Here is a 27,717-nt window from a genome sequence, read left to right on the forward strand (position 1 = left end):
AAAGGCTTTTTTATCATCGCTTCACTTCTATCATAAGTTTGTTGGAACACATCTAGAACTGTAGTTTGGCATAACAAGTCTGCTTTGCGGAGGTAAAAAGATTATTCCTCCGTCTAAGAGTAGTAAAATAATAAGTTGAGCTCCAGAAGAAGAAGATTCTACAACCATGGCCAAAAAGATGGGATAATAGCTCTCCTGAAATTCGAAATTCATTGGCAAAGGATTTAAAAACTTAATTGATGTTTTCCTTTTTAAAAACTTGGTTTCTTCCCCAGATGAAGATCTTCTCACAACGTAAACCACGTTTCAGTTTGTTTTACATTTACCGTGAAAATATTGGAAAGTTTGTATCTGACCAGTCTTCACATCCATTCGACCTTTACATTCCAATTGGTCGCTATAAACCGATATGTGAATTAAACTTGTTGTTGTGATGGGTTTGGAAAGAGACGTCTTCCCATCTTCTGCACAAACATACAGTGTGTGCTGCCAACACATATCATGGCCGCAGTCAATCTTTACCTTGGGCCATCGTCGCCATTTTGTCAATCCATGCCTGAGTTTGACACTTGGATTGCATCAATACTTTTGAGTCTATCCAAACTCAACCAACCAATCTTCTTTTTTAATCTCCCTACACGTTTGTAGACGTTACATCAATGCAAAAAGGGAACATTGGCTGATTGAGGTATTCAAAACGAATTACTCACTGCAGTTTCATATTTAGTCATCTGCAATATTTCCGACGTTTGCATGAAACATTGTTTAGCATTTTTGGTCTTTTTGGATCCAATTCAAACTTGAAAATTCAGGTTCTTTTTCCGTTGTCTGCGGTTGCATGAAAGAGGAAGGATGACTTACGTCTTTGATCTACTAATTTTTGAAAACATACATACCGAACCACTTCAGTCAGCAAGTCAATCCTATTTTACATCAATGTCAAAAGAACGGATTTTCTGGCGAGAAGAAGAGCAATCCATCATCATGTTATTTTAAGGTGCCTTCCCAGTAACCCAGAAACAGGACAGTTTTTTTTAGCTGGAAAATATCGCGATCCTGGCTCAAGATTGATCCTCATTGCCTTGCTTATGCTAATCGATGTCCATCAAGAAGTTATGTAATTTCGAATTTTCGTCTCATTCTAGAATATTTTGATACACAACAATGCGCAGACAATGACAAGCCATTTTCTTTCAGGCGGAAACTGTGATCCCTTGTGCAATGGAAAATGTTGGGGGTCAGGACCTAAAATGTGTCAAAACTGTAAGTTTCAGTTTCACGCCGCACTATGCTAACTTGATATTTCACCTCTGCTGTGGATTAAAATACAATGTAACATCAAATCATACTCAACTGGAAAAAAATCTCTGTTTTTAAATCGTTTTAACCTCTAAAATATGTCATTTTTTTGCTAGCTGGCTGCAATAGTTTCCATATTTGCCGACAATGATGAAACGTCACAACACCCAAATGCTTTTTTCCTTTGGTGATGCTATTTACCAACATACAATGATGTATTGTTACAAAAATATAACGTTGGTTTGCAGTGACTTTGGAAATTTGTGCGAGCGATTGCGGAAACGCTCGTTGCAGGGGGCCGTCCAGGGATGACTGCTGTGACAGCGAATGTGCTGCAGGGTGCAGTGGGCCCACAGACAGAGACTGCATGGTACGTATGGCTTTTGTTTCTTTGTTTTGGCTGCCAGTGATTTGTTTTTGATGCAATATCACTGGGCTGACCTTTCAATTTGAATAAATGACAAGCTAATGTTTAATCTGAATACATATTAGCTAAATGAAAACACTTCAGTTTTTTATAACAAAGTCATCAGTACCAGCTGGCCGGTGAAGCAAATCATCAGTACTGGTTGTCAGGTGAAACGAGTTCATATGTTTTCAGAATCGCTGTGGTTTTCAGTTACATAAAATACATCATGATATGTGATATTCTTTAATTAGATTTGTCTTCACGTCAATGACAGCGGATTATGCAAAAACTCGTGTCCTCCTGCTAGAATATATGATCCACAGACCCAGCGAAATATCCCCAACCCCCATTTCAAATATCACTATTCCGACAAATGCGTTGATGAGTGTCCCAGTGAGTATTAACCAGAAATGCGGCTTTTCTTGAAATGAACTTGCTTTGTAAAGTAGCCTATAGTTTCAACTATATGAGCTGGTGCATGTCAAAGAACGTAATCGTTCTTTGTGATCTTTGTGAAGTAACACATACAGTATTTACAACTAGTCGACAAACAGTGCAAATCCATAGCTTTATTATTACATAAGATATAATAGTTTGAATACTGAAAAGTTTGGGTGTTCATCAGGATTATTATTTATCAGATATTTAATCAGGATACTTTATTTAGACGACTATTACTTTCCGTTTTGCAATTATTTAAACATTTTTTTTATAAAACGTGGAGGTGATCATTGCTTTTGCGGATGAGTATTGTCATTTGAATTCCAGGCAATCTATTGGTGGAAGACAATGGCTGCGTGAAGTCATGCAGGGTTGGTTACCATAACGACGGCTTTGGCAAGTGCGTGCAGTGCAAGCAAGGCTCTTGCGACAGAGGTTTGTGTCAAACTTAACATTCTTTAACTCGTTGATTCTAAGTCATGAATGAACACGAAACCTTTGGATTTAATTCCTGAAAAATTTTGTCTTATAATCATTGCAAGAAACTAAATAAACGTGACGTAGCCTATGTTCAACTATGGCTCAACGTGAAATCAAATTGAGTAAACGTAAGGTCGAAGTGCACCATCTTGAAATGAAGATATGTTTTCTGTAAAGTTGTTTACCTGTATTACTGCTTCATCTCATCTCTCATGCAATGTGCAGGCCACCCAAGGTGTATGCAGAAAATTTGTTTAATATTTCTTTGCTGTCGCCTTTCGTTTATGTAACATAGCATAGCACTCGAGCGATAGCTATGTTCGCTTAAACTGTTTCGCATTTGCGTGAAACCGACCATACATTGCAACATAACCTACGCCATGTCTTTGTCCTTATGAGTATTTTTGCAACAGAAGTCGTCAAATATTTATAACGCCCACAACGCTTGCATTGAAATATGACACGTTTCTGTCAGCAACGTAAATCCATGAATCAAAGCGTCCCTCGCTCTGTCATTTGATTTTTGTTTACTATTTAGCAGATTTTTTTTCTAGAATCAGTTTTGGAAACATTTCTTTAATCATCTTATTATCAACAACAACTTTTTAAAACTCAAAAGCTTGTTTTGAAGAATGAAGTTTTAATCACGAAGAATTAAATTTACTTGTGCATGTGCCCATTCGTTCATGTACGTGTTCCCTAGCAAAAGTAACGACATGGTTGAAGTTGAGTTTCTAGACTTTTTATTTTTGAAAAAATTGTTTTGAAATTATTACTTTGGCAAACTTTTGCAGTGCTTCGCTGTGATTAAACGCAATTCATTAAAACTTCTATCATGACATGCTGACAAACTCACAAGTAAAAAAATAGCGTCAAACAATATTATCTAAACGTGACCTTTGCAGAGTGTTATGGTGTCGGTCATCAGGATGGGCCACTCAAAAAATTCAAAACCGTGGATTCCTCCAACATCCACTTCTTTGAAGGCTGCAGCATCATCAAAGGAAATTTAATCTTTCAGTCCTTTGCATTCGTGGGGTGAGAGACCTAATTCTTATAAACCTGTAGTGTGTTGGCGTCCATTGAGTCGATATAAGGTTTAATGCACTCTTTACAGCCAACTACTGTTCCAGTTAACAAATATCCATGGGTTCAGCCGTTCAGCATTTAGACTCGGTACCTCATAGCTGCAGTATTGTAGCTCTTCCGCTGTATTTATCTGGTTGTCATTTTCTACAACTTCAAACTACGCTGTAATTCAAGCCCAAAGACTATCATGACGTTGAAATTCAGTAGTTTGGTTGGAAAAATAAAATTAGCCACTTTGGTCACAACTTGATTCATAGTCATCTCTTTGCTCTTTAGTTGGTCTATTAAAACGTTAACCTAACTTGTTCATTTGTTGCAGCGACAATCACACGGGCCTAGCGTCAATGAACACTTCACAATTGCGAGCGTTCAGAAACGTAAAAGTAATAACAGGTAAAGGCTGTTTGATTGGTTGCGAATGATTGCTCAAGTAATGACACTGTTTTATGGAACTTGAATTCATATTCATTAGTTGTTTTTTTTCTGTGCGCTGACGCAATTGCTTCCTGGATTTGAAATGAAAATATATTGAATTTTCGAAGTAGTTTCTTTCAAATCACTTTTCTTGTAAAAAATTTCATTTTGAAATAAAAAAAATCTTTGAAGTCTAAAAACTTGAAGCCTGCATTCGAAATATTTCTGCACCAACCTAAATTGTTTGCATTGAACTTAAATTTACTAAACAGAAAATGAGTTACGTGCGCCAACCTGCTTTTGCCTGGTCACATTCTTGTTCCCACACAATCATATTTGATGAGGAATTAGTACAAAGTCATTTGTAATTATCACGTTGGCAGTCTATCCAAACTTTAAAGATCCGAGAATTTTAGAAGTAATATTTTACTGAAAGTGTTCCAGCTAGCAAGTTTCACGATCATGAACAACGCAAAAAATGCGAAGCAATAGTTTTCAAGCTTTTGTCAACTCTTGTACTTTGTCTCTCCTACAGGGTTCTTGCATATTGTCAGCTGGCCTAAGCAGCTCACGAACTTCTCCGTGTTCCAAAACTTACAACGAATCGATGGCGTTGATTTATATAAAGACCTCGTTGGACTTGTCATACAGGATAGCACTCACAACGGACCATTTTATCTTAACCAGGTAAAATCTGCTTGCATCAAAATCTTTTTAAAAATTTGCAGCTAAAAACTTTCTGAGAAAACAAAGTAAATTCTTCTTATTCTGTATTGAAGACTGGTATACGTGAAACTAGTGGTTTTTTTTCTATACGTATGCGATATGAATGACTTTGTTCACCATTTCGCGACTTTCCTGTTGTATTCAACTGAACGTAAAGAAAAAAGAACTCTGTGCTCGGTTATTTTTTATTGTGTTAAATCATTTACTTTTAAAAAGAGTTTTAAGTAATCTGAAAAATGGCGATTTTAACATGCAGGAAATTTGTCCATTTATTTAAATAGAAAGTTGGTATCAGTCAGCCAGCAAACCAGTTAATTTTTACATTAATTCACCGTCTGCAAACGTTGAATCAATATAAAAAAGATTGATTTGCTGGCCGAGGCAGCGTCTTTTTCGGATATTATTACCACCAGCTTTGTTGTTTACTTTACGCAAGTTGTTTGATATTTGTCAAAATTGGGCTGTCTTTCATGTTCAGCTTTTTTGTGCAATGCAACTGTCAGCCAAAGCTACCGATTTCAGCAAACACAAATTAATTTTTTCCATCGCTTCAACGTCGCTGGACGTTGAAAAGGACAACATGTGCTTTTGGGACGTGTGATTTTTTGCTAGGAATTTTGACCTAGGGGTGTGTTGCCAATGCTTGGTGCAGTGGAAAGATATAATTCTCAATCTTCAACTGAGTTTAACTCGTTGATTGATAGATTTCAGAAATATTTTCATGATTTTGTTTTAAAATCTTCGCTCTCTGTTTCATCCGTGGTTTGGCATTATTAGATCAATTCAAAACGATCAATTTTGCTGGATGCCACTTTCAGTTGCTTCTGGTGTTGATAGAACATGTAAAAATGCTGAGTAGAGCCAACAAATCGCCAGCTATGCTTATTGAGATGAAGCGCAAAACTGAAAATCGTGAAATATGGCTCCAAACTCAGGTCAATCTTGATAGTCAAGTAATTCATCGAACCATCGAACCGAGAAAGCAACCTGGCAGGTGCTAAAGACTGTCACAGGAACAAATTGTAATCTTTCACTTATTTTGAAGTCTCGTGATGTTGATTGCTTGCATTTTTTAAAACGTCATATATCATCTCCAATCAGAAAATTTGTCCTTTTTCACATTGATTCAACGTCTGCAAACCAAAAGGACTGAATTGGTGGCTGGGTTCAACCCCCAGGTTAATTGATTGTGAAATTCTGTTTTCAGATAACCTCGCTGGGATTTCGTTCATTGAAACAAATCTCGCACGGCAATGTCTACATCGGCTACCTGAAGAGCCTCTGCTATCATCGAATGGTGGATTGGACCAAAATTCTAAGCCACCCAGTTCTTCACAAAGGCTTTCGAAACGGATCCTTGTTTAGAAACAATAAACCAGAGGACGAATGTAAGTGTGAACGATTAAACTTGTTGCGTAGAAAAGTTCGCTGTTAATGAAGCAAGACATGCAGCAACGTCAGATGATGCCCGACCGAATAAGAACAAAGCAGATTCCCGACATTTTTTGGAACTTCAACTTAAAATATCTCATAAAATGGCACATTTTGAAAATGTGTCGTTGCTGTCCTGTTTTGAGACGTCAGATCAGCATAATCAGCACTGATGCGTTGAAAGCATCATCAAGTCTATTTTATTCAGCATATTCGCACATTCCATTTATTACTAATCTTTGCTGATTCTGTGCTCCGGGCTCCGAGGCTCTAAGCGGTTTTTAATAACCAAGTTTTTAAATCAACCCTTTTTTACATTGATTCAACATCTGCAGTTTGATTTAATTGCCTGAGAACATCTGTCCTCTCACTGCTTGCATTGTCTTGCTGCATTCTTCTCGATCGGTTTCGTCTTATCAACCAATAAAGATTGTCCCACTCCTAATTCAAATTTAAAAAAATGTCGTCTGCCCAGACAGCAAATCAATCGTTTTTTGCATTGATTTAACGTCTGCAGACGTTGTTGCATCATTGTAAAAAACGGTGGATTTTCTGTCCGAGGTGACGAGTTTTGCGACATACGCATTATGCCATGACCTATATTGTGGTATAGAACACCACATGCAACTAATGCGACGTAGTGTTGGCTAAATGTCCTCGTAATGTTAATTCGTCGTTGATCATGAATAGATAGATGTGTTTTATTGGTTCAGTTTAGAAAGACAGATCAAACGGTTTATCGCAGTCAGTTGTTGCAACACGCAAATTTTTTACCAGAACTCAACAGCGAAAAACATGCCGTTTGGACATTCTACAAAGCCGTAGCACACGCACCATTATTTTGGAATATCATAATCTGCTTTGAAACGAGAACAATTATTCTGATGACTTGTGATTTTCTAGGTAATGGCACTGTGTGTGACGTGGAGTGCACCTCTGGTGGCTGTTGGGGTCCGGGACCCGACCAGTGCCTTGAATGCATCCACGTATCCTACAATGGAGTCTGCTTACGAGATTGCACAGAGGAACTTGGAATTTATGCCGTGCCAGGAGGTACCTACGTTTACTTCAACAAGTGACTTAGGCTACGGTAGATTATTAGACTTTTAATAAAAATTTTACTCGTTTTGTGTCAACGAGAAAAAAAGAAAACAAAATTGTCGTCATGTTCATGCCAAACAAGGTTTTGACGTGGAAGTAACCGCTTGAAACGTTTTCGGCAACGACCTTTATTCGTAGAAGACTCATTTTCCGCTTTCTGTTCTTGAATCGGAAATCCCTTTTTTCTATTTTCAAACTGATAAGTTTTGTCTTTGTTGCAATGTTTATTGCGTAATTACCTGGCAATAGTTGATTGCATCACGACTTTGCACGAGATCTTCACATGTAACTACCATATCTCAAGACGACACTTTAACCATCAATTCCAATACTTTTAATGTATTAAAACGTTAAAGAAACAATACCTTAAGTTAAAATTTATGTTTTTAACTGAACCAGTCAACTCTCACCCGAGGTCAAGTAGACACAGCATTGTTTGCTGTTTGTTACCACCACTGGAATGCAGGAGATGCTCAAAATGATATCCTTGCTTTGAGCTCGTCAGAACTAATATCACGGCGTCGCCCACAAGATCTATAACATGACCTTGCCTTTCAAGCGATTTTGCTAGAACAAAAAGATTAAGTTTATTATTTTCGGAAGACTTTATCTCGTACAAACCTCATCTCTCAAGTCTGATCAAAGAACTAGGAATCTCTGTTGCTAATGGACTTGATAAGCTTCAGACATTATCTAGGGCCGGGCATTGGCACTCACGTATCTGGTTGTTGTTTTGTTTGTTTGTGCAAGTATTATCGTAATTGCGTGCACAAGATCGACTCTAGTCCATCATTTTTGTTTATTTTGAAGGAAGGCTTTCACAAGCACCCCTTAACCTTGTCAATGTCAAACTGTCGAAAGTGACACTGATATTGCTTCACTTGGACGTTGATTCAACTTCGCATGATGTTACTTTAATGTGATCCACACTCTGGGTGGCGGCGTTTAATTCCGCATGTCGAAGTGACACTTACGAGGATCAAATAGCAATAAAATGCCGCTTGGGTTGACAACAAAACGCGAGATCGGTTCCGAATTCGTAGCTTGCGGGCTTTTGTGCGGTCACAAGCCGTGACGTATTTGAAATTCTTTCGATGTCATCGCGGACGTTTTGAACTCATCTGGAAGAAAATGTGTCAATCAGTGTAGATTTCTATCTCGTTGTGAAGCTAAATGAAATGTTTTAACAAAGTATGTGTCTCCTGTTGTTATGCCTTTGGCACGTCACGTTATAGCGTAATATCGGTGACTTCATCAACAACAATGACCGATTTGTTGTCACCAGAAAAGCGTGAGATTTTTCCAAGAATTTTGAAAAAAAAACATCCCCGAAAGACAATCCACTGATTACCGGATTTAACAAGAAACTCTAATTGTTACAAAATGGCGTCATTGATTGCAAGACACCTTTCGAAATCTTTTGTTTTATACAAATATACTTTTTTATTATAATATCATCCGCTTTTAATCCTTCCACGAAAGAGCTCAATCTAACAAATTGTGAAAATATCATCAACGAACGTTGAATCAACGTAAAATATAAACGTTCTATGCGTCATCACCAGTAGATAGAATTGTTTGTCTTTGTATTTTTTTCACTGACACCTTAAAAGGTCCAATGTTACCGTAAAAAGCAAAAAGCTTCATCGCCATTAGTGTGAAAGTTATCATTCAACTCAGCGGAATGTAAAATCAAAACGCTCTGGCTTTAATTTGATTTGTCTTAGGTTTGGGTTGATAAACCTGAAAAAAAACTTCACAAGATTGAAATTTTTATACATATTCATGGCAACAATTTTAACAAAATAATTATGATGAAGTGGTAGGCCAGTAAAAGTTTTTACTCTAAAGAGCATCCTTTCTTAATCGCTTGTTCGTAAAGTAATTAATTATTTATGCTATGGAAAAATCTTGCTAATTTTTTCTCTTATATTTTGTATTGATTAAACTTCAACTGAGTTTTGAAAACTTCTTAAAGTTGTTAAAAAAATGAATCAATTAAGTTTGTTTTTAATAAGCTGGTTAATTGCCATTCACGTTACAAAAAGCTATTTCCCAACTTCACTGGTTTTTAGCCGCCACCAACTTTCAACACTGCTTAGGAAAGCTTCAAATTTTGCTGTTTACTAAAGATGACTGGTGGAATGACAGTGCTGTAGATAAATTAAACTTCGAAAAGAAAATATGAGGAAATACAATAAAGTCTGATGGTGTGATGGATCTGTGAAGTCTTCGCATTATCTCTATAAAACGTTTCAAAATATTACAAATCTGCATTGATTTATGCATATTACATACCTGTTTGTTTTACACACAGACTTGCCATTTTATTTCAAAGTTTATTCAAAACATGCCTCAACAGCATTGTTCAGTAGTATAAGTGAAGTGTTACCCAGTTTTTGTATGGCTTCAAAAACATTGTTTCTTTGTCTTGACACTAGACGTTGTTCTTCAGAAACCGAATGTCGTCGTTGTCACCCCGAATGCACGTTCTCTTGCGTTGGAGAAGGTCCAGGAAACTGCACAACCTGCCGGCACCTACGCGATGGCGAGGTCTGCGTGGAACAATGCCCCGTGGACAAGTACCCCGACAAGATATTGAAGGAGTGTCTTCCTTGTAACGCGACATGTCTGGTGCACGAAGATGAACCAATGTGAGTTGAACGTTTATCGTCTACGTTGCGTCTACGTGGCATGACATTTATTCAGCACAAAAGAGGTTTTTGCAAAAATATTCCTTGTACGTGCTTCAAAGCTTGAAAGTTTGCCACCAAATTAAGTGTTTTGATGCGCGAGCTGAGAAGCCGATTGTGCGTTTATTTAGTTTTATTGCAATTGTTTCAGAAGGTTCAAATTTTCCAGATGAGTTTCATTTTTCATACGAAGACTCGCTAAACCGCAGAACTGTTGTGACATGTACGGTACGCCATTTCGGCCATTTGTGTTTCCAGTCCCCCAGTGTAGCATGTTTTCCGTCATGTGTTCAGTGTTCAATTATTAAAGGAAACTCATCCGACGGTAAAAATTGTCAAAGTCTTCAATTGACGCTGCCACAATAAATTCTGAATCTGCTTTCCCGATTTTTATTTCGCCGCTTTACAAAAATTTAACCTGAAATTACATAGAATCTTGGTCAAACAAACACGCGAGATGATCCGACAGAACAAGGATGGAAGTGTCAGCGATGGTGCTATTTGCTGTCCGTTGTTAATCGAATAAAACTGTGGAAGGGAAAATAAAACCTTTCCTGTCCGTATTTTTCGTCCGTAACGTTTAATAGGCTATGACATCATTAAGTTTTGGCGTCCGGCGTATATTTTTCTCTATTGGGAGAAGCGGTGTCATTTTATCAGCAAACATCCCAGCCAGCAAACCAGTTCAAACGTCCGCAGACGTACCATCAATGAAAAAAAGACTGATTTTCTGCCTGGGATCCTTGCTACGGCTACTGCAAATAGGCAGTGCTACTGCAAATAGGCATCGGATTATTCTCGTTTAATGTCCGACGATGGCTTTCACACTAAGCTTATTGTAAGCGAACAAACGAACATTGATTCAAACACAACTAATGTAATTAATAGCGCTTTGAGGAGATTAAATTTTTTTACAGGTATTTTACGTTCATCAACCATGAAATGTCATCTCTCAGATTGTAATGATCAACAGGTTGCTATTTTCGGCTACTTTTGCAATCATTTAATTACCATTTTCATCCTTTTCGTGTTCAACATTATTTTTCATGAATCAATGGCACTTTTCCTAATGCTTTCGCTCATTATCATATAATCCAACCAAACAATGCTGCTTTGTTCAGGTGTACTGGCCCCAACGATACCCTTGGTGAGGGAGGTTGCAATTATTGTGACTACATTGTCACCACCAGAGAACTTGAAGTTATCAGATGCTTGCCTTTGGGGGAACAGTGTCCCTTTGCACATTTTACTCATGAAGGAAAAACTCTGAACTCCGCCCAACACGTAAGATCTTTGTTTAAAGTTGATCTTTTTTAAGTTTCCATTGATTTTTCCTACAATCCCAGCTGGCAAAATTGATTGTTTTTATGTTAATATAACATCGGCAGGCGTTATATCAATGTAAAATAGACGAGCTTTTGCAAGGTGGAGTTGGAGTATGACTTTAATTTGAGAAAAATATTATATTGGAAGTGTGTTGTTCATTTACTGTTTCATAAAGCAAGGTCACATTTTAGGCTATACCGTAAATTTAGTTGCATTTTTTTTTCTCTATTTTTTTTCAGTTTGGAATCGTAAAACGTTTTTATAATTACTTTTCCTTGAATATTGTATTGATTGCCGGTTCCATTAGAAATCTTTAATCTTATTATATGTCCCAACTCTATATTTTGTCGTTAAAAACTTGAATAATTTTTCGAAATGGAAACAAGCTATATGCACTGACGGTTAAAAAGTTAATGTTAAGCAACCCATTTTAGATACCGTTCAATATGATAAAATCCAAGCAAGTGCTTTGGCATGACATAACTATTAATGTTAACGACCACTAGGCTATCTAAATTATTGACAGTTAAACATTTTTTTCCAAAGTAGTACATGCAATATATAATATATATAAACCAAACCACGTTTTAATGTTGCCAAGTGACAATACATTGTTCCACATCAAACCCCATTGAAATTATTATTTTTAAGAGTTGTTTTTTTATTATTTTTATTTTTTTAAATTTTATTTTTTGCCAAAATGGTTCGTCACGGTTCATTAACCAAGAAAATGTAACATTTTTAAACGGAAGTTTGAAAAAACTGAATTCCATTAAAATCAAAAGTCTCTTCCACCAGACAAATATGAGCTGAATATTTTATTGAATGTTTGTTTTGACGCATCCATGCTCGAATGTTCGTCGTTCAAACATCGTGTGGAAACCATCTTTTGAGAACTTGTGACTAATCCCTACATAAAAGAAGCAGCGGTTTCCTTAAAGATTTATGATAATCTTTCTTGTCAATTTGTAGAACTGTATGCCGTGCTTCGAGGGGTGCAACAATTGCACTGGACTGGCTAGGGAGCATTGTGCACACCCCATCAGGTAAGTTATTGTGTCAATGTTGTTTCAGCCATTGAAAAATTATCTTTTGTCATTTTTTTTGTGTTGCTAGACGTTGAAACGATGTGAAAAGAATTTTTTGCTGTTTGAGTAACGTTGCAGTAACTAAATCAAAAAACTAGTCAACTATGTTTGATATGAAAAATACGTTGAAAGTCGAAGAAAACGGTTAAACGCCACAGTTACGGTTTATGGTGCGTCAATCGATTGTTTGGATTCAAAACGTCATTAGATGACGACGAATACTTAAATCCTTTGTATGAAACTTTATCATAAACTACGCATGTTTGGTTTCATCAACTTTCGTAGCTAGCGCACCAATTCCAAAAATTAAAGATCAAAATGTTCCTGAGAAAATGATTAGTTTTCTTTGATGGAGACAGAATTAAAAATTCGCTGTAGTCTGGCTTGCATTCGTGTGCGAAACTCAACCATGTCAGTGCCACGCATTTGAAGGATGGTTCCACAAACATAATGCAGTGGAACCAAAACACGATCTCGTTCGTTTGTCGCCTATTTGACCGTGGTCAGTTGTGCTCACTTTAATTATTGACGATGGCCCACACTCCTATACGCAAAAGCATCAGCACAATTTGTTTTTGTTGTGAGTGAAGAAAAGATCCACTTTTGGTTTAGTGGCAAAAGTTCATGGGCCAGAAAAAGCACCACATGTCAGATCACGACTTGTGTAGGTGTTACTTTGATTATGCAGGAAACCGCAGTGACCGCGTTTTTCTAGTGATATTAAACAAAAACAGTTTTTTTTTTAAATAAAATCATCATTTATTGCAATATTTCGTTTGCTTCGACCTGGAACATTGAAGTCTGTTTTTTTAAAGCGATTAACTTTAATTCTGTTGAAGACACGGACATGTTTTCTCCTAAAATGCTGTTTATTTTATTGCAAAATTCGGTTTTTAGATTTGACAATGTGGTGGGCCAAGCAATCGTGCTGTTCATTAAAACAACAGTAACGCGGTGTAGATGATGAGTTTTAATCTATGTTTGTTATTTTTGTTTAATCTGATTAATTTGAGGCCAAGTTTCAACCGTGGCTGCCTGCGGTATAATCGTATCCAGCCGCAATCCTTTACAAAGATTTGAAAACAACACAAGTTTGATATTCAGTCAAAAACAAAATGCTCCAGCTGTCTTGCACTACCTCGCTTGCAGAAGTCGCCATTTTTATATATTTTGCGCTGAAACAATGTAAAAGGACAACGTTTGCCAACTGGGAAAGCAAGCATGTTTCTATCACTAGTTGCAACGTTTTCAAAACATTGTACGAGACAAAGTAAATGTGTTCTTTTTCACATCCGCTGACATTGAATCAACACAGAAAGGACCAATCTTTCTTGGGTCGTCACTCTTCCAGTGAATACAGGCATTGTTTATATGTTTTTCAGCTCCGCAGACGACACTTTAGCCATTGTTGCTGTCGTCCCAGTAATATGTGGCGTCCTTTTTGTTGTGTTCGGCTTCATATTCGGCTACAGACATCGAAAGAAGCAAATCCTCAAGAAGCGACAGCACTCCATGCGAGCTCTTGGTATCGATCCTGTAAGTTGTTTCGCGTACACAATTAATCGTCAAGTTGTAGGTCAATTTAGATCTTCAGGATATTGTCAACTTTACTTCACTTCATGCCTTTAGGCATCGCTTTCCTTTGATACAGAAAACAGATTTTGTCTCGCTAAACGTCAGAGCGCCTTGATAAGAGTCTTGTGTGGAGTATTTCACTTAATCAAGTCGACATTTTACTGTATTAAGTAACTTTACTCGATCAAAATCGTCGTCATCTTATCCGAACAGAAAGGTGTCATTGCTGTCGGCAAATTTGTCCTTTTTATACTGGCTCAAACACACGTTGAATCAATATGAAAAGAACGAACTTGCTGGCTGGGTACCTACATTACTTGTTTCCCAATGTTTTTTTCATTGCTTGATGTATTTTGTGTTTATTGCGGAAACGGCGTTTGTTTGTAGGTAGTTAACCGGCCTTATAAGTATTTAGGATATTACTAACTCATTACACATTACTAATAACTTTTGTGGCTTTTCTGTGAAGCTGTAAAGATATTGATTTATGTAGCATGTGGATTTTAGAAGTAACCCTTATTGCCATCGCCTCGATCGACCAAGAAATGGCCGTTTAAGTTACGATAGTTGTTTTGACTGATAAACATAACCAGTTTGTGTGGCACAAAACTTGCAAATCGCAATTGTCGTTTGCAAGACATTCATTCACTTAACTCGCGGCGATAACGACATCTTGAATGCTCGCAAAACCTCTCTTCCGTTTTATGCGTGTGTCAAATGTTTTAATATTGATGCTTTTTATATTGCTTCTACGTCTGCAGACGTGGAATTAATGTAAAAAGCATCAATATTGAATTGTAATCTTTCCACAGCACTCGCCAGAGGAACAAAACATCGATCCTCGCGCACGTCTGATGGAACCGATGACACCTAGCGGCGTCGCTCCGAACCAAGCTCAGCTGAGGATAGTGAAGGTATTCTCGCCATTTTGTCTGATTGTATCTCTTCACGGTGTCCGGGTGGTATGGACAACATATCTATAGACGTCATATCCATTTAGTCATTGCAAATGCTCGTTAAATGTTAACTGTTTTATTTTTTATTATTTTTAAGCGAATCAACCGATTCATTTTTCTCCCTACCCCATGTAGAAGGTGACACGATTACATCTGTTTGTATACGAAGCGATTTATGGCGTGAAATCCCATTAATTTCCGTTTACTTTAACAGGACGCTGAGTTACATATCGGAAAGATACTGGGTTCTGGTGCGTTTGGGACTGTCCACAAAGGTACGAGAAATATCAAGATCTTTACACGGATTTCATTTTATTTTCATGTCATCCAGTTTAAGTTGAACAACGTAAATAAAATAGTTGGTTAATTGTTACAATTACGTCAATCAGTGCCTACAAAAACAAAGAGAACAAATAAAAATTGATTCTTAAGCCACCATGACGTAAAAACAAGAGATAGATCAAAATAACTATGTGAAAGATTGTACATGAACAACGATATAAAGTCACAATTGCCCATCTCGATTAACAGGTTACTGGATACCCGATCTTGCCCCAAGGGAGAAAGTTAAGGTCCCAGTCGCCATTAAAGTCTTACGCGACGAGTCGTCGCAAGTGGCGAGCAATGAAATCTTGGACGTGAGTACTCTTTTCCGAATACATCCTTTCCGAATACAAGAATTTCAAGAATCCTTTCCGAATACAACTTTGCCACGTCATGATTCCCTATGAAACTACTCTAATTACTCTTCACTTCAATATTCACTGCAACTTCCTGTGGTCATTTCAACAAGAGCCGGTTATGATCATTGATTATGTGTCATTTTATGGCTGTTTTAATCGTCTGCTTTTTGTAATGAAATAATTGGGTAAATATTGTAAAAAATTACTTCTACAGTATATTAAATGTTTGTTTGGGGATATAAACTGTTAAACACGCTTTAACAGATATAGAAAGTAGTGGAAGTTTGATTTGATGTAAAACTGTTTAATAGTTTCCGTGACTTACTTTCAGTTTTTTTTTTAATTTTGTTAGGTGTCCTCGTATAATTCGTCACTTTCCTGAAGTGAAATTGAACAATTATCAAGTCGGGTTAGGATTATAATCGGCATTCTTCCATCATGTTAGCTAGACAAGCTCTTCTTGCTCATGCGTTGCGTTTCACCAATTCTGTATTCATCAATCACGCCGGACAAAAAAATGCCACTAATTTGTCTTCCATCTGAACGCAGTTATTATATTTCGTCGTTCAACAGGAGGCGTTTGTGATGGCTTCATGTGAACATCCGAACCTGGTGCGTCTTCTGGGGATCAGTTTATCTCAAAGGATCATGCTTATCAGCCAACTGATGCCATTGGGTAACCTGCTCGAGTACGTCCGTGATAACAAGGAGAACATAGGATCCCAGCATCTTCTCAACTGGTGCCTGCAGATAACTAAGGTGCTCACTGATATGACACTGACACCATTCCCTGTTAGTTTGATTTTTCAAATTGATCTTAAATTGGATATTTAAACGTTTACAAAACATCGCATGATGTTATAATGCTTTTGCGAGCGATTGAAAGGCATGCAGCGTTTGTGAACAAAACTTTATTGTCAGGGCATGCGCTATTTGTCCGAAGAGAAACATCTTGTTCATCGGGACCTGGCTGCTAGGAACGTGCTGGTCAAATCGCCTAATCACGTGAGAATCACTGACTTCGGATTGGCTAAGCTGCTCGACGTCAACGAAGACGTATACAGGTGCTTATGAGATCATTACAGGAATATGCGTATGATTAAATAGTCCCTCAACTCTTTTTACGTGAACAAAACTTCCCTATTTGTTTTGATTTCGTCACAAGGCTTACTTTAATGTTTGTACGGACCATCACTTCCACAAGCTCGTGGTGTTGAATACCAAAGGCAGGTTTGCTGTCATCTAACAATGATAATGTCATTGCTGCAGAGCGGAGGGTGGAAAAATGCCAATCAAATGGCTGGCATTGGAATCGATCCAACATAGAATTTTCACCCAAAAGAGCGACGTGTGGAGCTTTGGTGAGATGATTGTCAGTTTAAAATGTTGATTTTGCTGCGTTCTTTTGACGTTATTGCTGTATTCTATAGACGTCTTTGTCAAAAGCCTCTTTATTCACCTGTGCCGAAACAAATTGTACAAATACATGAATTACGCCATATGAGATACTTCAAATTAAAGACTCGTCTTATCTTTTAACTTTTCAATACGAGATGGTTGTTGTTGTCGGTAATTCCTTATAAATTGTTGGAGTGTTCAACGTGCAGCGTCGCCATTCTTAGATTTAATCACTAGTGTTGTAAATTTTACTCTTAAATGTTAAACTTTTGGTAATCCTGCTTAATTGCAGTACAATCTTTTTATACGAGTATAATCTTCATTCTTAGAAATGTTTCTGCGATATTTCTTTGATGATAATCTCTCAGCTCTAAGTCAGTTGACTTTAGATGAAACTACATCGCTTGACGAATTCTGCTTTTCCAGGTAGGTCTAACAGTTAGCCTATCACATACTGACCCTGAATTATAACTTCATAGGTGTGACCATGTGGGAGTTGATGACCTTTGGAAAGAAACCTTATGAGAATGTTCCAGCCAGGGAGGTTCACACTCTGTTGGAAAGAGGTACGTTTGCAATAGACCAAAGTAGAGGGGTTTCACTGTTCCATGTCTGGGTGATGCTTCTTTTCGTCTTTGTACAAGACTTTCATCTGAAACACAGCTGGATGTACCACTTGGCTTTATTTTCTTGTGGTTCAATACAATAATATTTAACTACCTGATGTTTTAATTTTTAAATTGGGGACCCCCTGTGTGTTTGTTAAAATAAAATATATGTGTTTGAATCTTTGCAAGGAAACTATATTTACTTGAAACATTTTCAAATTATTGTCATCATAACGTTGCACTGATGTTAAAAACAAGCAATGTTTACGTGCAGGCGAACGTCTTCCTCAACCGTACATTTGCACGATTGACATCTACATGCTGCTCATCAAATGCTGGACTGTAGACGCAGAAGCGCGTCCTACCTTCCGTGAGCTATCTGAGGATTTATCCAAAATGGCAAGAGACCCACAACGATATATCGTCATTGATGTACGTGATGCTATATATATACGTCAATTTAAAAAAAATAAAATCAATATCATCAAAGTTGCCTTAACAGTCTCTTTTACTCTTGGTGAGGTCTTCAGAAAGTTCAACTTCCAATTTGGGAAATGTAGTCTACAATGTTCTGCAGCTTGGGAGTCTGAAGAATAACCCGGCGATAACTTTGCGGAATTGACCTCATGTTTGATCGTTCCTTGTTTGCTATTTAGAACGAAGGACTGCTGGATGAACTTCCCAATCCGACAACATCCGAATTTCTTCGATCGCTGATGAACGAAGACGGCGACGATTTTCCGATCACAGACGCGGAGGAATATCTTCATCCACAAACGATAGACAGCGCCAGTAAGTTGATAGGTCGGTCTGTAAGCTGCTTTCTCAGCGTTGGTGAAAGCTAGGAGAGTAAGAATGATGACGCTCTGAGTTGAATATGGAATACATATGGCTTTTGTGTGCGCTTTATAGACACACACTCACGTTGCATAGATATCAAAGATGGCTACTACTACTACTGCCAAAAAAGGTTGGCAGTAGTACCATTTTTGGTTACTGATTAGGTACCACAAATGGGAAAATGTCACATGGAGGTATATATATCTCCATGGCCATTATTCCAGTGTAACTACTGCACTGATGAGACCGGGAGGTCGAAACGGTGTGCACTGTCTGCAGACATCAAATAGATATTCGTAATCAATCATATGTTTGCTTTTGCAACTTTTTAGCTAATTTGATATAACCGGTTGACGGGGCACATCAAAGCGATTCGTCAAAGTTCCCATTTTTTGCTTGAGCGCCTGCATTGTAGTTTCGCTGAAAATAAAAAAAATTGAAAGCTGTCTCTAATTATACTGTAACTTGTGACATGTGGTTTGGTTTACGTTGATAACCTCACCATTAGGGTGGCTCATTTTCCTTGATGTTCTTTAAAATTTTTGTCAGTTTGGAATAATGTTCCATTTTGCTCACTGATATTTGTAAACCAAAAATTTTTGTTGGGTTTTGACCTTTGACCCTGGTTCACCCAAGGAGAAATTCTGAATTTTTCTGAAAAATTAGTAAATTTCGAAGTGGTTTAGCAGTATCTGAAGAGGGGATTTCTCAAAATTTGACCACGTGATTTTGACGTCACTTCCTCTGTTAACTTCCACATGGAACATCTTCACCCTACTCCAAGCCTGAGAGTCACTAATAGTGCATGCTTTTAGTGTCATTTTAGTTGATTTTACAGCATTTTCGCAGTCAGTGAATTTATAACATAGACCAACAAAAAAAGTTTGGCACAGAAGATGAGAGTCATTATGGAGTATTTCAGGGCCCCTGATTCCGAAAATGCACTTAGTTTTTTCGAATTGGCTCTAGTTTTCGAGATATTCGATAATGAAAATATTTTTGAAATCGTTTCTCAAATCTTCAATTAGCAAATCACTTATTTTCAGCCCTGTTTACCATTATGATGTCAAAATTGCACTTGTTTAGTTCAATTAGTTCATATTGCACAAAAGTTCAAAACGCAAGCAAAGGTTGAAATGAACTGTGTTTAAAATAAGGGAGACATAAACATTCAATGAAAACAGTTGTGAATCAGTACCTCACAAGAAAAATGTCCCGAAAGTCATGTGTTTATGAATGCAGCTTTATATTGAATAGATAGGCCTACTGAAATGGATACTGTACAAATGAAATTTTATTCTAAGGCCAAGTCTTTGCTGCAAGAAGTTTTTTTTTCTGGTCTATAGGCTAAATAAATGGCATAGGCTAATAAAATATGCCTTTGACAAGTAGGGGAACGTTCAAATATTACGTAACGCCTTTTTTCCGAATTTTTGACCCCCCCCTCCCCCATGTAACGCCAACGTAACGCTTTTTTCAATCCCCCCCTCCCCCATGTAACGCTTTTTCACTACAAATTCAGCACAAAAAACTACCATTCCGTACTCGAAAGCGTTACGTAACGTTTTGCTTGAACCCCCTCCCCCCCGATGTGACGCTAACGTAACGTTTTGCATAAAACCCCCCCTCCCCCTCGAAGGCGTTACGTAATATTTGAACGTTCCCTAGGATGCTGTACAAACAACCCAGATATATTTTGCTGCATGAGGCAACGCAGAGGAGCAACGCATTCTGCGATAGATACAGCGCTATATAAAAACAAGCATTATTATTATTATTACTTGGACATAAAGCTGGGTGATCAAGATAAGTCCTGGGTTCCTCCTATAAAATATGCAAACATTGCACACAAACCCGTTTCTGGGCTCAAGGCTAAGAAGTTCAGAGTGTCATGGCATAAAGAAAGCCGTGGCATCAACATGAAAATTGATACTTCTGCACGGTGAGGATGTTCGAAGGAAGTTGGAACATCATGTTTACATGGAGTGTGCAAGGCAGTCATTGCATGGACGTTGCTACTTCTGTTTTTTGTTTGCCCTCTCTAGTTTCAAGTGGTGATTTGCTTGAAACAATAGGAAAACGGGCATGACTGAGAGTAACCTCAATACCTTCAGTAGTGTTTTGGAGCAAGGTCAAGTTTTTTTTCTCAAAGCCAAATTTCTACCATCTACTGTAGTAGTTAAAGATTTAGCTATCAAAAGTGGTAGCTGGAATCTTGGCTCCTCATCTCGATCAACATGGCATTCCTGACTCCAAGGCCAAGATTACGTTCTTCCGCAGAAAGTATAAAATTCTAAGCAGCTACTTTACTGAATAACATAACTTTGCATTCTGTAATTATATAAATGGCCTTCGTACCTTGATGGGGTGTTGCTCAGTAGGCCAATCAATCAATCATAATAAAGAGCTGCGTTTGTTTATCGACAGCTTTGTTTTGCTTATTTGTCTAGTTTGTTAAGCAAAACAATGTATGCATTTTGTTTGTACTTAATAGCTTACTTAGTAAGTCTGATACTGTTGAAGTCAACAAATATATTAATGCAAAACGCAAGTTATATATTCTACATCTTGTATCCTCAGGCTTACTTCACATCATATTTTGATTGTTACTAGGCCAGTAAACGTTAAATAGCTGTTTGTTTGGGTTGTAATTAACGTGATTGGTTCCAAATAGCGTTTATACAACTCAGAAATGTGCCTGGGATTACTTCCAGTTTTGTCTATGTAGTAAACGACACGACGTTAAATCTATAGGGTCTCAAAAATTACGAAAAAAATATTTTTGCTGTAATTTAAAAACTAGAGCCAATTCGAGAAAACTTAGTGCATTTTCAGAATAAGGGGCCTCGAAATACCTTAAAATGACTGCCTTTATATAAAAAAAAGTTTTGTTGGCCTGTGGAAATCGATAAACATCGTCAAATGATTCAAGAAACTGAAAGCAGTAGATATTTACTACGGTGAAGGGTGCACAAAGAAAATCATGTCTGAAATGTGGTAGAATTCGACATTTTGAGAGTAATACACGTGTCAGTGTTCATGGAGTTGCTAATTAAACCACTTTGCTTGCTACAAGTTTGTGTTACTGCCTCTTATTGTGTCCATTAAGATGCTAGAGTGCATTAGAAGATAGCGTGTGAGCAGTTTCAGGAATAAGCGAAAATTCGATATTTTGAAAAAATTCAAACCAGGTGAACCAGGGTCAAACGTTAATATTTTTTTGTGAAATTTGGTGTAGGAGATACATTTACCAAAAGGAACAATATTCCAAACTGACAAAAAGTTAAAAAAAAAAAAAATTATTTCGAGATTTTGCGCCAGCCTACTCACCATTGCTGAAGAATGACGGTTTACTGATCCATGCTCTCTTCAATTATCTCCCTAAAGTCCTAAACCGATCACTTACTCATCAGATGAATCGCTATCCGACGCTCACTTCTCCCTGCAACCAGCTCCGGACACAGTGCCTTGGAAACGACAGCATAATCAACCTCTCTCCTCCACTTCATCCCAGCAGGGTCTTCTAGATGCGAGAGCAAGCGGCAAGTTTCAAGACAGAATGGAGAGACTGAGAGGGGTAAGATTTGTATTCTTCTTGTTGAAGCATGAAAAAGTGTTGTACTTTGATAATGCACGAAGTAGCTCTGTTTTTTTTTTTTTTTTTTTGACAGTAGCTCTGACAAAATTTACAGAACGCACCAAAATGGCGTCATTTATTGAAAGCCCTTTTCAAGTACTGTAAAACTTTCCTTATTGTGGTCCATTTAAAACGTAATCATGAACAAACTGCGGATCTATATCGCTAGGCCTACTGTTTAAAATGAACTTGCGAATATCAGATTAGATCCATTGCAACGTCTCAAGTGAACCATTATTCCATGTTGATGTTGTCATCGTTCTCATCCGTGATCCAAGATGATTAGTTTTTTACTTATTTGTTTTTTTCCTAGTTGCCACACAACGATAATAGATTGGACTCAGCAATGACAACTTTAACCAACCTCTCCAGCGTTAGTGGCTCCATCCCGAACGGATCCAGCACCCCGTTTGCATCTGTTACCATGCCTATGAGTGCTGATCTTTGTGAGGAAGAGTTTATGCTGGGAGCAGATGGTATCCCATCAGATCAACGGGTGAGAAAAGAAAAACTTTTTTTTGTTTATTGTTGTTGCTGCACGACGTTTAAATTAGACCATCGAGTTAAGTGTTTGTCGAAGGTGGGATATTTGTAGCTCTATCAGGGCATTGTTTTCTGATACCTTACTTTTGTTCAGTTTATACCCCACCACCTCAGAGCCGGTGTTGCCAACAACTGTAGAACCTTAAGTGAATCGTCGGATGTCTTTGGCCCAACACTTTCCAAGAGGGGTGCTGATACGGTGAGGAATCTCAGATAGCTCACCGCACTTTATTAACATTATGTCACAAGTCGCTTGTATTGCTTGGAATGTGCGTTATCTGATGCTTGAAGTGGTCCTTCCTTTACGTTATCTAAGTAGAAACCTTCCCACTTTGGATTATAACGTCAAACATCTGTTGGTAACCGACTTGTATTTCCAGCCCGGACAAGGATGTGACATTCTTGATCATCCCCAGGCCCGGTTAGTGCGTGCCAGAGAAGACAGTACGACGATGAGATATAGCGCTGAGCCTGTAGCTCGCAACAGGCAGCAGACTAAGCCGAACGGTGAGTTGTGTTCAACGTTATCCGACGGTGATTTTACAATAGCGATACGATCAGGTTTTTGGGAAAACATTGTTGCTGCATTTCTTCATTTATCACCAGCAGATAAAGTTGGCAAAGTAAAGCCAAGGAAATTGAAAGCCCCTGAAGATGAGGACGGTTATCTCTCACCGTTTGAAGCAGCCAATAAGAAACCAGGTTTGTGTCACGTGGTAGTTGTTGTCAAGAACGTGACTGACAGCCAATCAATCAAAAGAACAAAAATCAAATAATTGTAGATTTTACAATGTTAAAAAGTTGATGTTGTTTTGTTATGTGTTCATCATTTTAATTTGTCTAATAACCTTAATTTTTGCCGTTTGTCCTTTATTCAACATATCTTAACATTATATCAACGTGAATATAATGAAATTGTTTATTGACAATAGATTCTTCATTGTCTTTATGCATGTCGATTGTTGTGATACAACTTAACAAAAATATGTGATTTTTCTTAAAACCAGTCATATTTTAAACCTTTGAAAGTGAAGTGATTCCAGTTCATAGAATTGCTTGTTCTCTGTTTTCTGCTCTACCAGTCGCGTCAACTTCATGAAAGTAGATATTTTTGTCGGCAGGCAGTTGTTGTTGTTGTGAGGAAAAGCGCTAAATATTTTATAGAACATGAAAAACGTTATTTTTTTCCCAACTACTGATCGAGTTGGATTTATTTTTGAAACGGCTTCGAAGTAAATATCATCGACATCTTACCCAAAAGTGTGCGCTTTCTGAAAAACTAATCCATCTGGCCATGTGCAATCAACCTCTTTCATCACAACACAAAGTGGCATGCACTGAAGCGAGTCAGAACTGAACACTTTATTTGTGACCAACATGCTTCGATAAAAACTTACTGCTGTGGATGAAAAACTTAAGGGCATAATTGTGATGCGATACTGATGAGTCCATCTTGCACGTAGATACGGCGGTGTATGTCGCTGTCAGTTCTTACCTCAACCCACTGTCGAGCACAGTGACATTGGTGTAACCTTTAATTTTTTGAAACTTTTTTCACTCAGTTGCAAAAGTCTGTTAGCCTACTGTTCCTTTGAACAAGAAAAGATTTTTTTTCGATACTGCTCGTGAAGTGTTTCAATGATAAAATTTAAACTAAAATTTTGTTTTCGTAAATGACGCTTCAATGAATGGTATTGTTCTGAAATCCACTTTCTTCTTCGTGTTTCGATGTGTGCTGTGAACCTTTTTGTGCAACAAATATTTCCACATTCTCTTACGGCACCTAGTTTTAACCTCATGGCTGTAGAAAGTTTGGTTGCTGTGTAGTTGAACATGTGTTTCGGAATGCAATTTCTTGTGTGTCCTTATTTTGTTGTCTTTATTGCCACCTCTTTTTAATGTACCAACATCGAAATCTCATTTGTAGCATGTGTATATCAAGTGATGATGGCTTGCATATATTAACTTGTGGCAAACGTAAGATTATTTTTTCATGTACTGCATTTATCATGAAATAGGTTGTTGTCAGCAATTTTTTATGTTTTTACATTTACTTGAGGTGAATGCGAAAACTAATTTGTTGTCTTCGTTTTTGTATTTGTGGTTCTACAGTTGTCATAGTGTGTGTAAAAAAATGTTCGAAATGTTTATTACTGGTTCTGGTCGAACACGGCTAGACGTGCATGCTAAATCAACAGCAAGGCTTAATCGTGGAATTGTTTTCCAGAATACTTAGATCCTAGTGAGTTTCCACCGTCACCATTTGCCCTAAAGCCTCCAGTGGACATATTGGAGCTGCCAACTTCATCCATGACTAATCCAGAGTATGAGCCGACATTCGTTCCAACAGGTGATTGTCTTAATAAGTTTGGAGTGTATTTAAACCGACAGCCCTCTTAAAAAGCAAATCAGTCTTTGTTATATTGATTCAAACAAATTGACAAACAAAGCAAAAATGCTGCATTTTTTACTGCAAAAAGAGGAATTTTTTGATTTGTACAAAAAATAGATGGAAAACATTTCGGAAATTTGCAACGAATGATTTTTGTTTAACTGCTTGCTTTTCTAAAATGTAAGTTAAGTAAAGGCATATTTCTTTACGTCGCAGAGAATGGTGGCAAAAAAGATCCCGAAGGTTACGAGATACCCTTTTCACCAACAGAGTATGAAAACATTCTCCCCGAAGATGATTCCAAAACCGGCCCTGGCTACGATCTACGTCATCAGTCTCAGAGCGGGGAAAGCACCGTATCAGAAAAACGCGATTCCGGCATGCAGTCGGACGACGACAGCGAGAAGAAACAGACAGCCGTGAATAATCCCAACTACGAGTACTTGGGGGACGCTAACAGCGACGCGGTGATTCTGGGGGAGCACGGCAAAGTCGAATACGTTAACACTCCTTCCGATTCTACCAAGCTGAACTTTGCCGAAGATGACATTTTTTCTCTTGTCAATAATAAGAACCATAAGCAATTGCAGAACAAAGACACTATAGGAAGGACATACTCCGAACCCGATAGCGGAGTAGGTATCGAAGTTGCCGTCGATAACTTGCTCTATCATAAGTTGGCTAATGCATGGGGCAGCAACGAATAAGACACTATAGGAAGGACATACTCCGAACCCGATAGCGGAGTAGGTATCGAAGTTGCCGTCGATAACTTGCTCTATCATAAGTTGGCTAATGCATGGGGCAGCAACGAATAAGCAGCTGACATGGCCAGGCTCCATTGTTTTCAAATTCGTTGTGAATGCAGCAGCGGAAAGGGGTGCTTTATCTGCAGTGTTTAACAAACTCTTTTTTTGTCATCTTAAGACGCTGTTTTGGTGCGGAAAAACAGGTTTTTGATATTGGTGCAATGAAAGCGCAGTATTCAATCGTATTTCAGTATTCAATCTTCCCAGCAAGCAAACCTGTCTTTTTATGTTGATTTATTGCCTAACAGGTGACCATAATTGATTCAATGTCTGCTGACGTTGAATCAATGCAAAAAAGACGGAATTTGTTAACTTGGTGGTTTTGAATCACGATATCCTCTCGTGCGTGACGAGTCTTGTCAGAAGATTTACGTGATACTTTTTTTACTTTTTGTTTGCAGCGCTATCTTAATATTAACAAAATCGATTGTTTTAACTTGACAATAGTATGCCATTGTCAAACCCAACAATTTCAGTGGGTTAAAATCAGTTTATTACATGGTTTATTACCAAAGAGTTTTCATTCAACAGTTTTAAGCCAGTTTTTTGCTAACCCAGTAAACAACGTTATTTAAAAGTCTTTTATATCAACTATTAAAGCGTTTTATGACACGGCTTTGTCAAAAGATTTCAAAGCGTGAAAGTTGAAGACACGTTGGACCAACAATGCGGCCGTTCAACCCTTTAAGTTATTTTGTATTTTATTTTATCCGCCCATTCATCACCTGGCTTTGCATGCACAAACATATCGGCTGACAAATTGCTTTATGTTAGTTTTGTTGAAGAATCACAGGCCATATTACGAATGCTTTGCAACCCTAGTTCGATGCTGGCTGAATATCAAACCAAACATTAGAAGGTTTGAGGAAAACTGGAAGTTTTTTTTCATTTATTTAACATCGTTGCAACAACACATCTGCTTCCTTACTCTGTTAATCGCTAGTCTGTCAAAATATGAAGCTTCCGTTTTTACATCATTGTTGTCGGCGACCTCTCTTGACAGCCGAATGCGTTGGTTAAAGCATGAAGTTTGTGGATACAGTTCATGGCTTGTAAGCATTCAACCGCCTTCTGTTTACCGCTTTCAGCTGTTTTTTTTAATTTTATTTGTATATTTAATCTTGTTTTGTTTGATGAAACCATAGTTTTCCTCGATCACTATAAAGTTCTTGTTGCGTTTCCTATCAAGTGCTTTGCGCATGCACTCGATAGATTTTTTTTCTACTTATGTCTAACTTTTCAAACTACTGCCCTACTCTGTTGCAAAGTTTTTACTTTTTTGTTGCTTTAGCGTTATTGTTAACTGAAACGACGGAAATAAATGTTTAAGCAGTCTCGTAGACATTTTCGCTGATTTCTTACGCTTTTGCTTCTTTTGTGAGCCGTGGATGTGTTTGCCCCTGGAATCAACTCTTAGATTAAATGTCTGGCAACGTTGAATAACTGATGTTGTTTGCTGCCAACTTTACCAGACGCTCACTACCTTTTGTTTCTTTTCAAATACGGAAGAAGACTATGAATTAAATATTTTGTCATTGTGCTAAATCGTTACGTAACATTTACGTACTACACAGGGATTGATTTAACATCGCATGGACAACCCCGGCTTTTACGTCACAGTTTCACGCATGCAATTGTGTTCCATCTTTTGTGTTTGTATATAAACATATTGCAGCTGTATATATATGAATATGTTCGATGTGGTTTCTCATGCCTCATAATAAATCATCTAAGATCTACAGTCGCACGGCTGAGTTCAGACAATGGAAACTCTAACCG

At 37.8% G+C, this 27,717-nt stretch overlaps 1 protein-coding gene across 1 annotated transcript in view; it reads left to right on the forward strand.

Annotated features, from left to right (window-relative positions):
- Positions 1-27,679, forward strand: part of LOC145768119 (epidermal growth factor receptor-like) — a 41,130-nt gene extending 13,451 nt beyond the window's left edge. Inside the window, exons 5-32 of the mRNA XM_082579590.1 lie at positions 1,198-1,263; positions 1,548-1,669; positions 1,960-2,101; positions 2,477-2,584; positions 3,535-3,667; positions 4,038-4,111; positions 4,668-4,819; positions 6,066-6,246; positions 7,193-7,342; positions 9,846-10,044; positions 11,205-11,367; positions 12,382-12,455; positions 13,880-14,033; positions 14,885-14,986; positions 15,243-15,303; positions 15,560-15,666; positions 16,285-16,470; positions 16,633-16,775; positions 16,981-17,072; positions 17,589-17,675; positions 17,992-18,149; positions 18,374-18,509; positions 21,971-22,134; positions 22,508-22,690; positions 22,832-22,936; positions 23,118-23,244; positions 24,965-25,087; positions 25,346-27,679. Of these exons, the coding sequence (XP_082435716.1) occupies positions 1,198-1,263; positions 1,548-1,669; positions 1,960-2,101; positions 2,477-2,584; positions 3,535-3,667; positions 4,038-4,111; positions 4,668-4,819; positions 6,066-6,246; positions 7,193-7,342; positions 9,846-10,044; positions 11,205-11,367; positions 12,382-12,455; positions 13,880-14,033; positions 14,885-14,986; positions 15,243-15,303; positions 15,560-15,666; positions 16,285-16,470; positions 16,633-16,775; positions 16,981-17,072; positions 17,589-17,675; positions 17,992-18,149; positions 18,374-18,509; positions 21,971-22,134; positions 22,508-22,690; positions 22,832-22,936; positions 23,118-23,244; positions 24,965-25,087; positions 25,346-25,836 (3,983 nt within the window). The 3' untranslated portion in view covers positions 25,837-27,679. The remainder of the gene's footprint in view (positions 1-1,197; positions 1,264-1,547; positions 1,670-1,959; positions 2,102-2,476; positions 2,585-3,534; positions 3,668-4,037; positions 4,112-4,667; positions 4,820-6,065; positions 6,247-7,192; positions 7,343-9,845; positions 10,045-11,204; positions 11,368-12,381; positions 12,456-13,879; positions 14,034-14,884; positions 14,987-15,242; positions 15,304-15,559; positions 15,667-16,284; positions 16,471-16,632; positions 16,776-16,980; positions 17,073-17,588; positions 17,676-17,991; positions 18,150-18,373; positions 18,510-21,970; positions 22,135-22,507; positions 22,691-22,831; positions 22,937-23,117; positions 23,245-24,964; positions 25,088-25,345) is intronic.
- Positions 27,680-27,717: the final 38 nt, after the last annotated feature.

The sequence above is a fragment of the Aplidium turbinatum genome, chromosome 4 (genome assembly GCF_918807975.1).
Source record: "Aplidium turbinatum chromosome 4, kaAplTurb1.1, whole genome shotgun sequence".
NCBI lineage: Eukaryota > Metazoa > Chordata > Ascidiacea > Aplousobranchia > Polyclinidae > Aplidium > Aplidium turbinatum.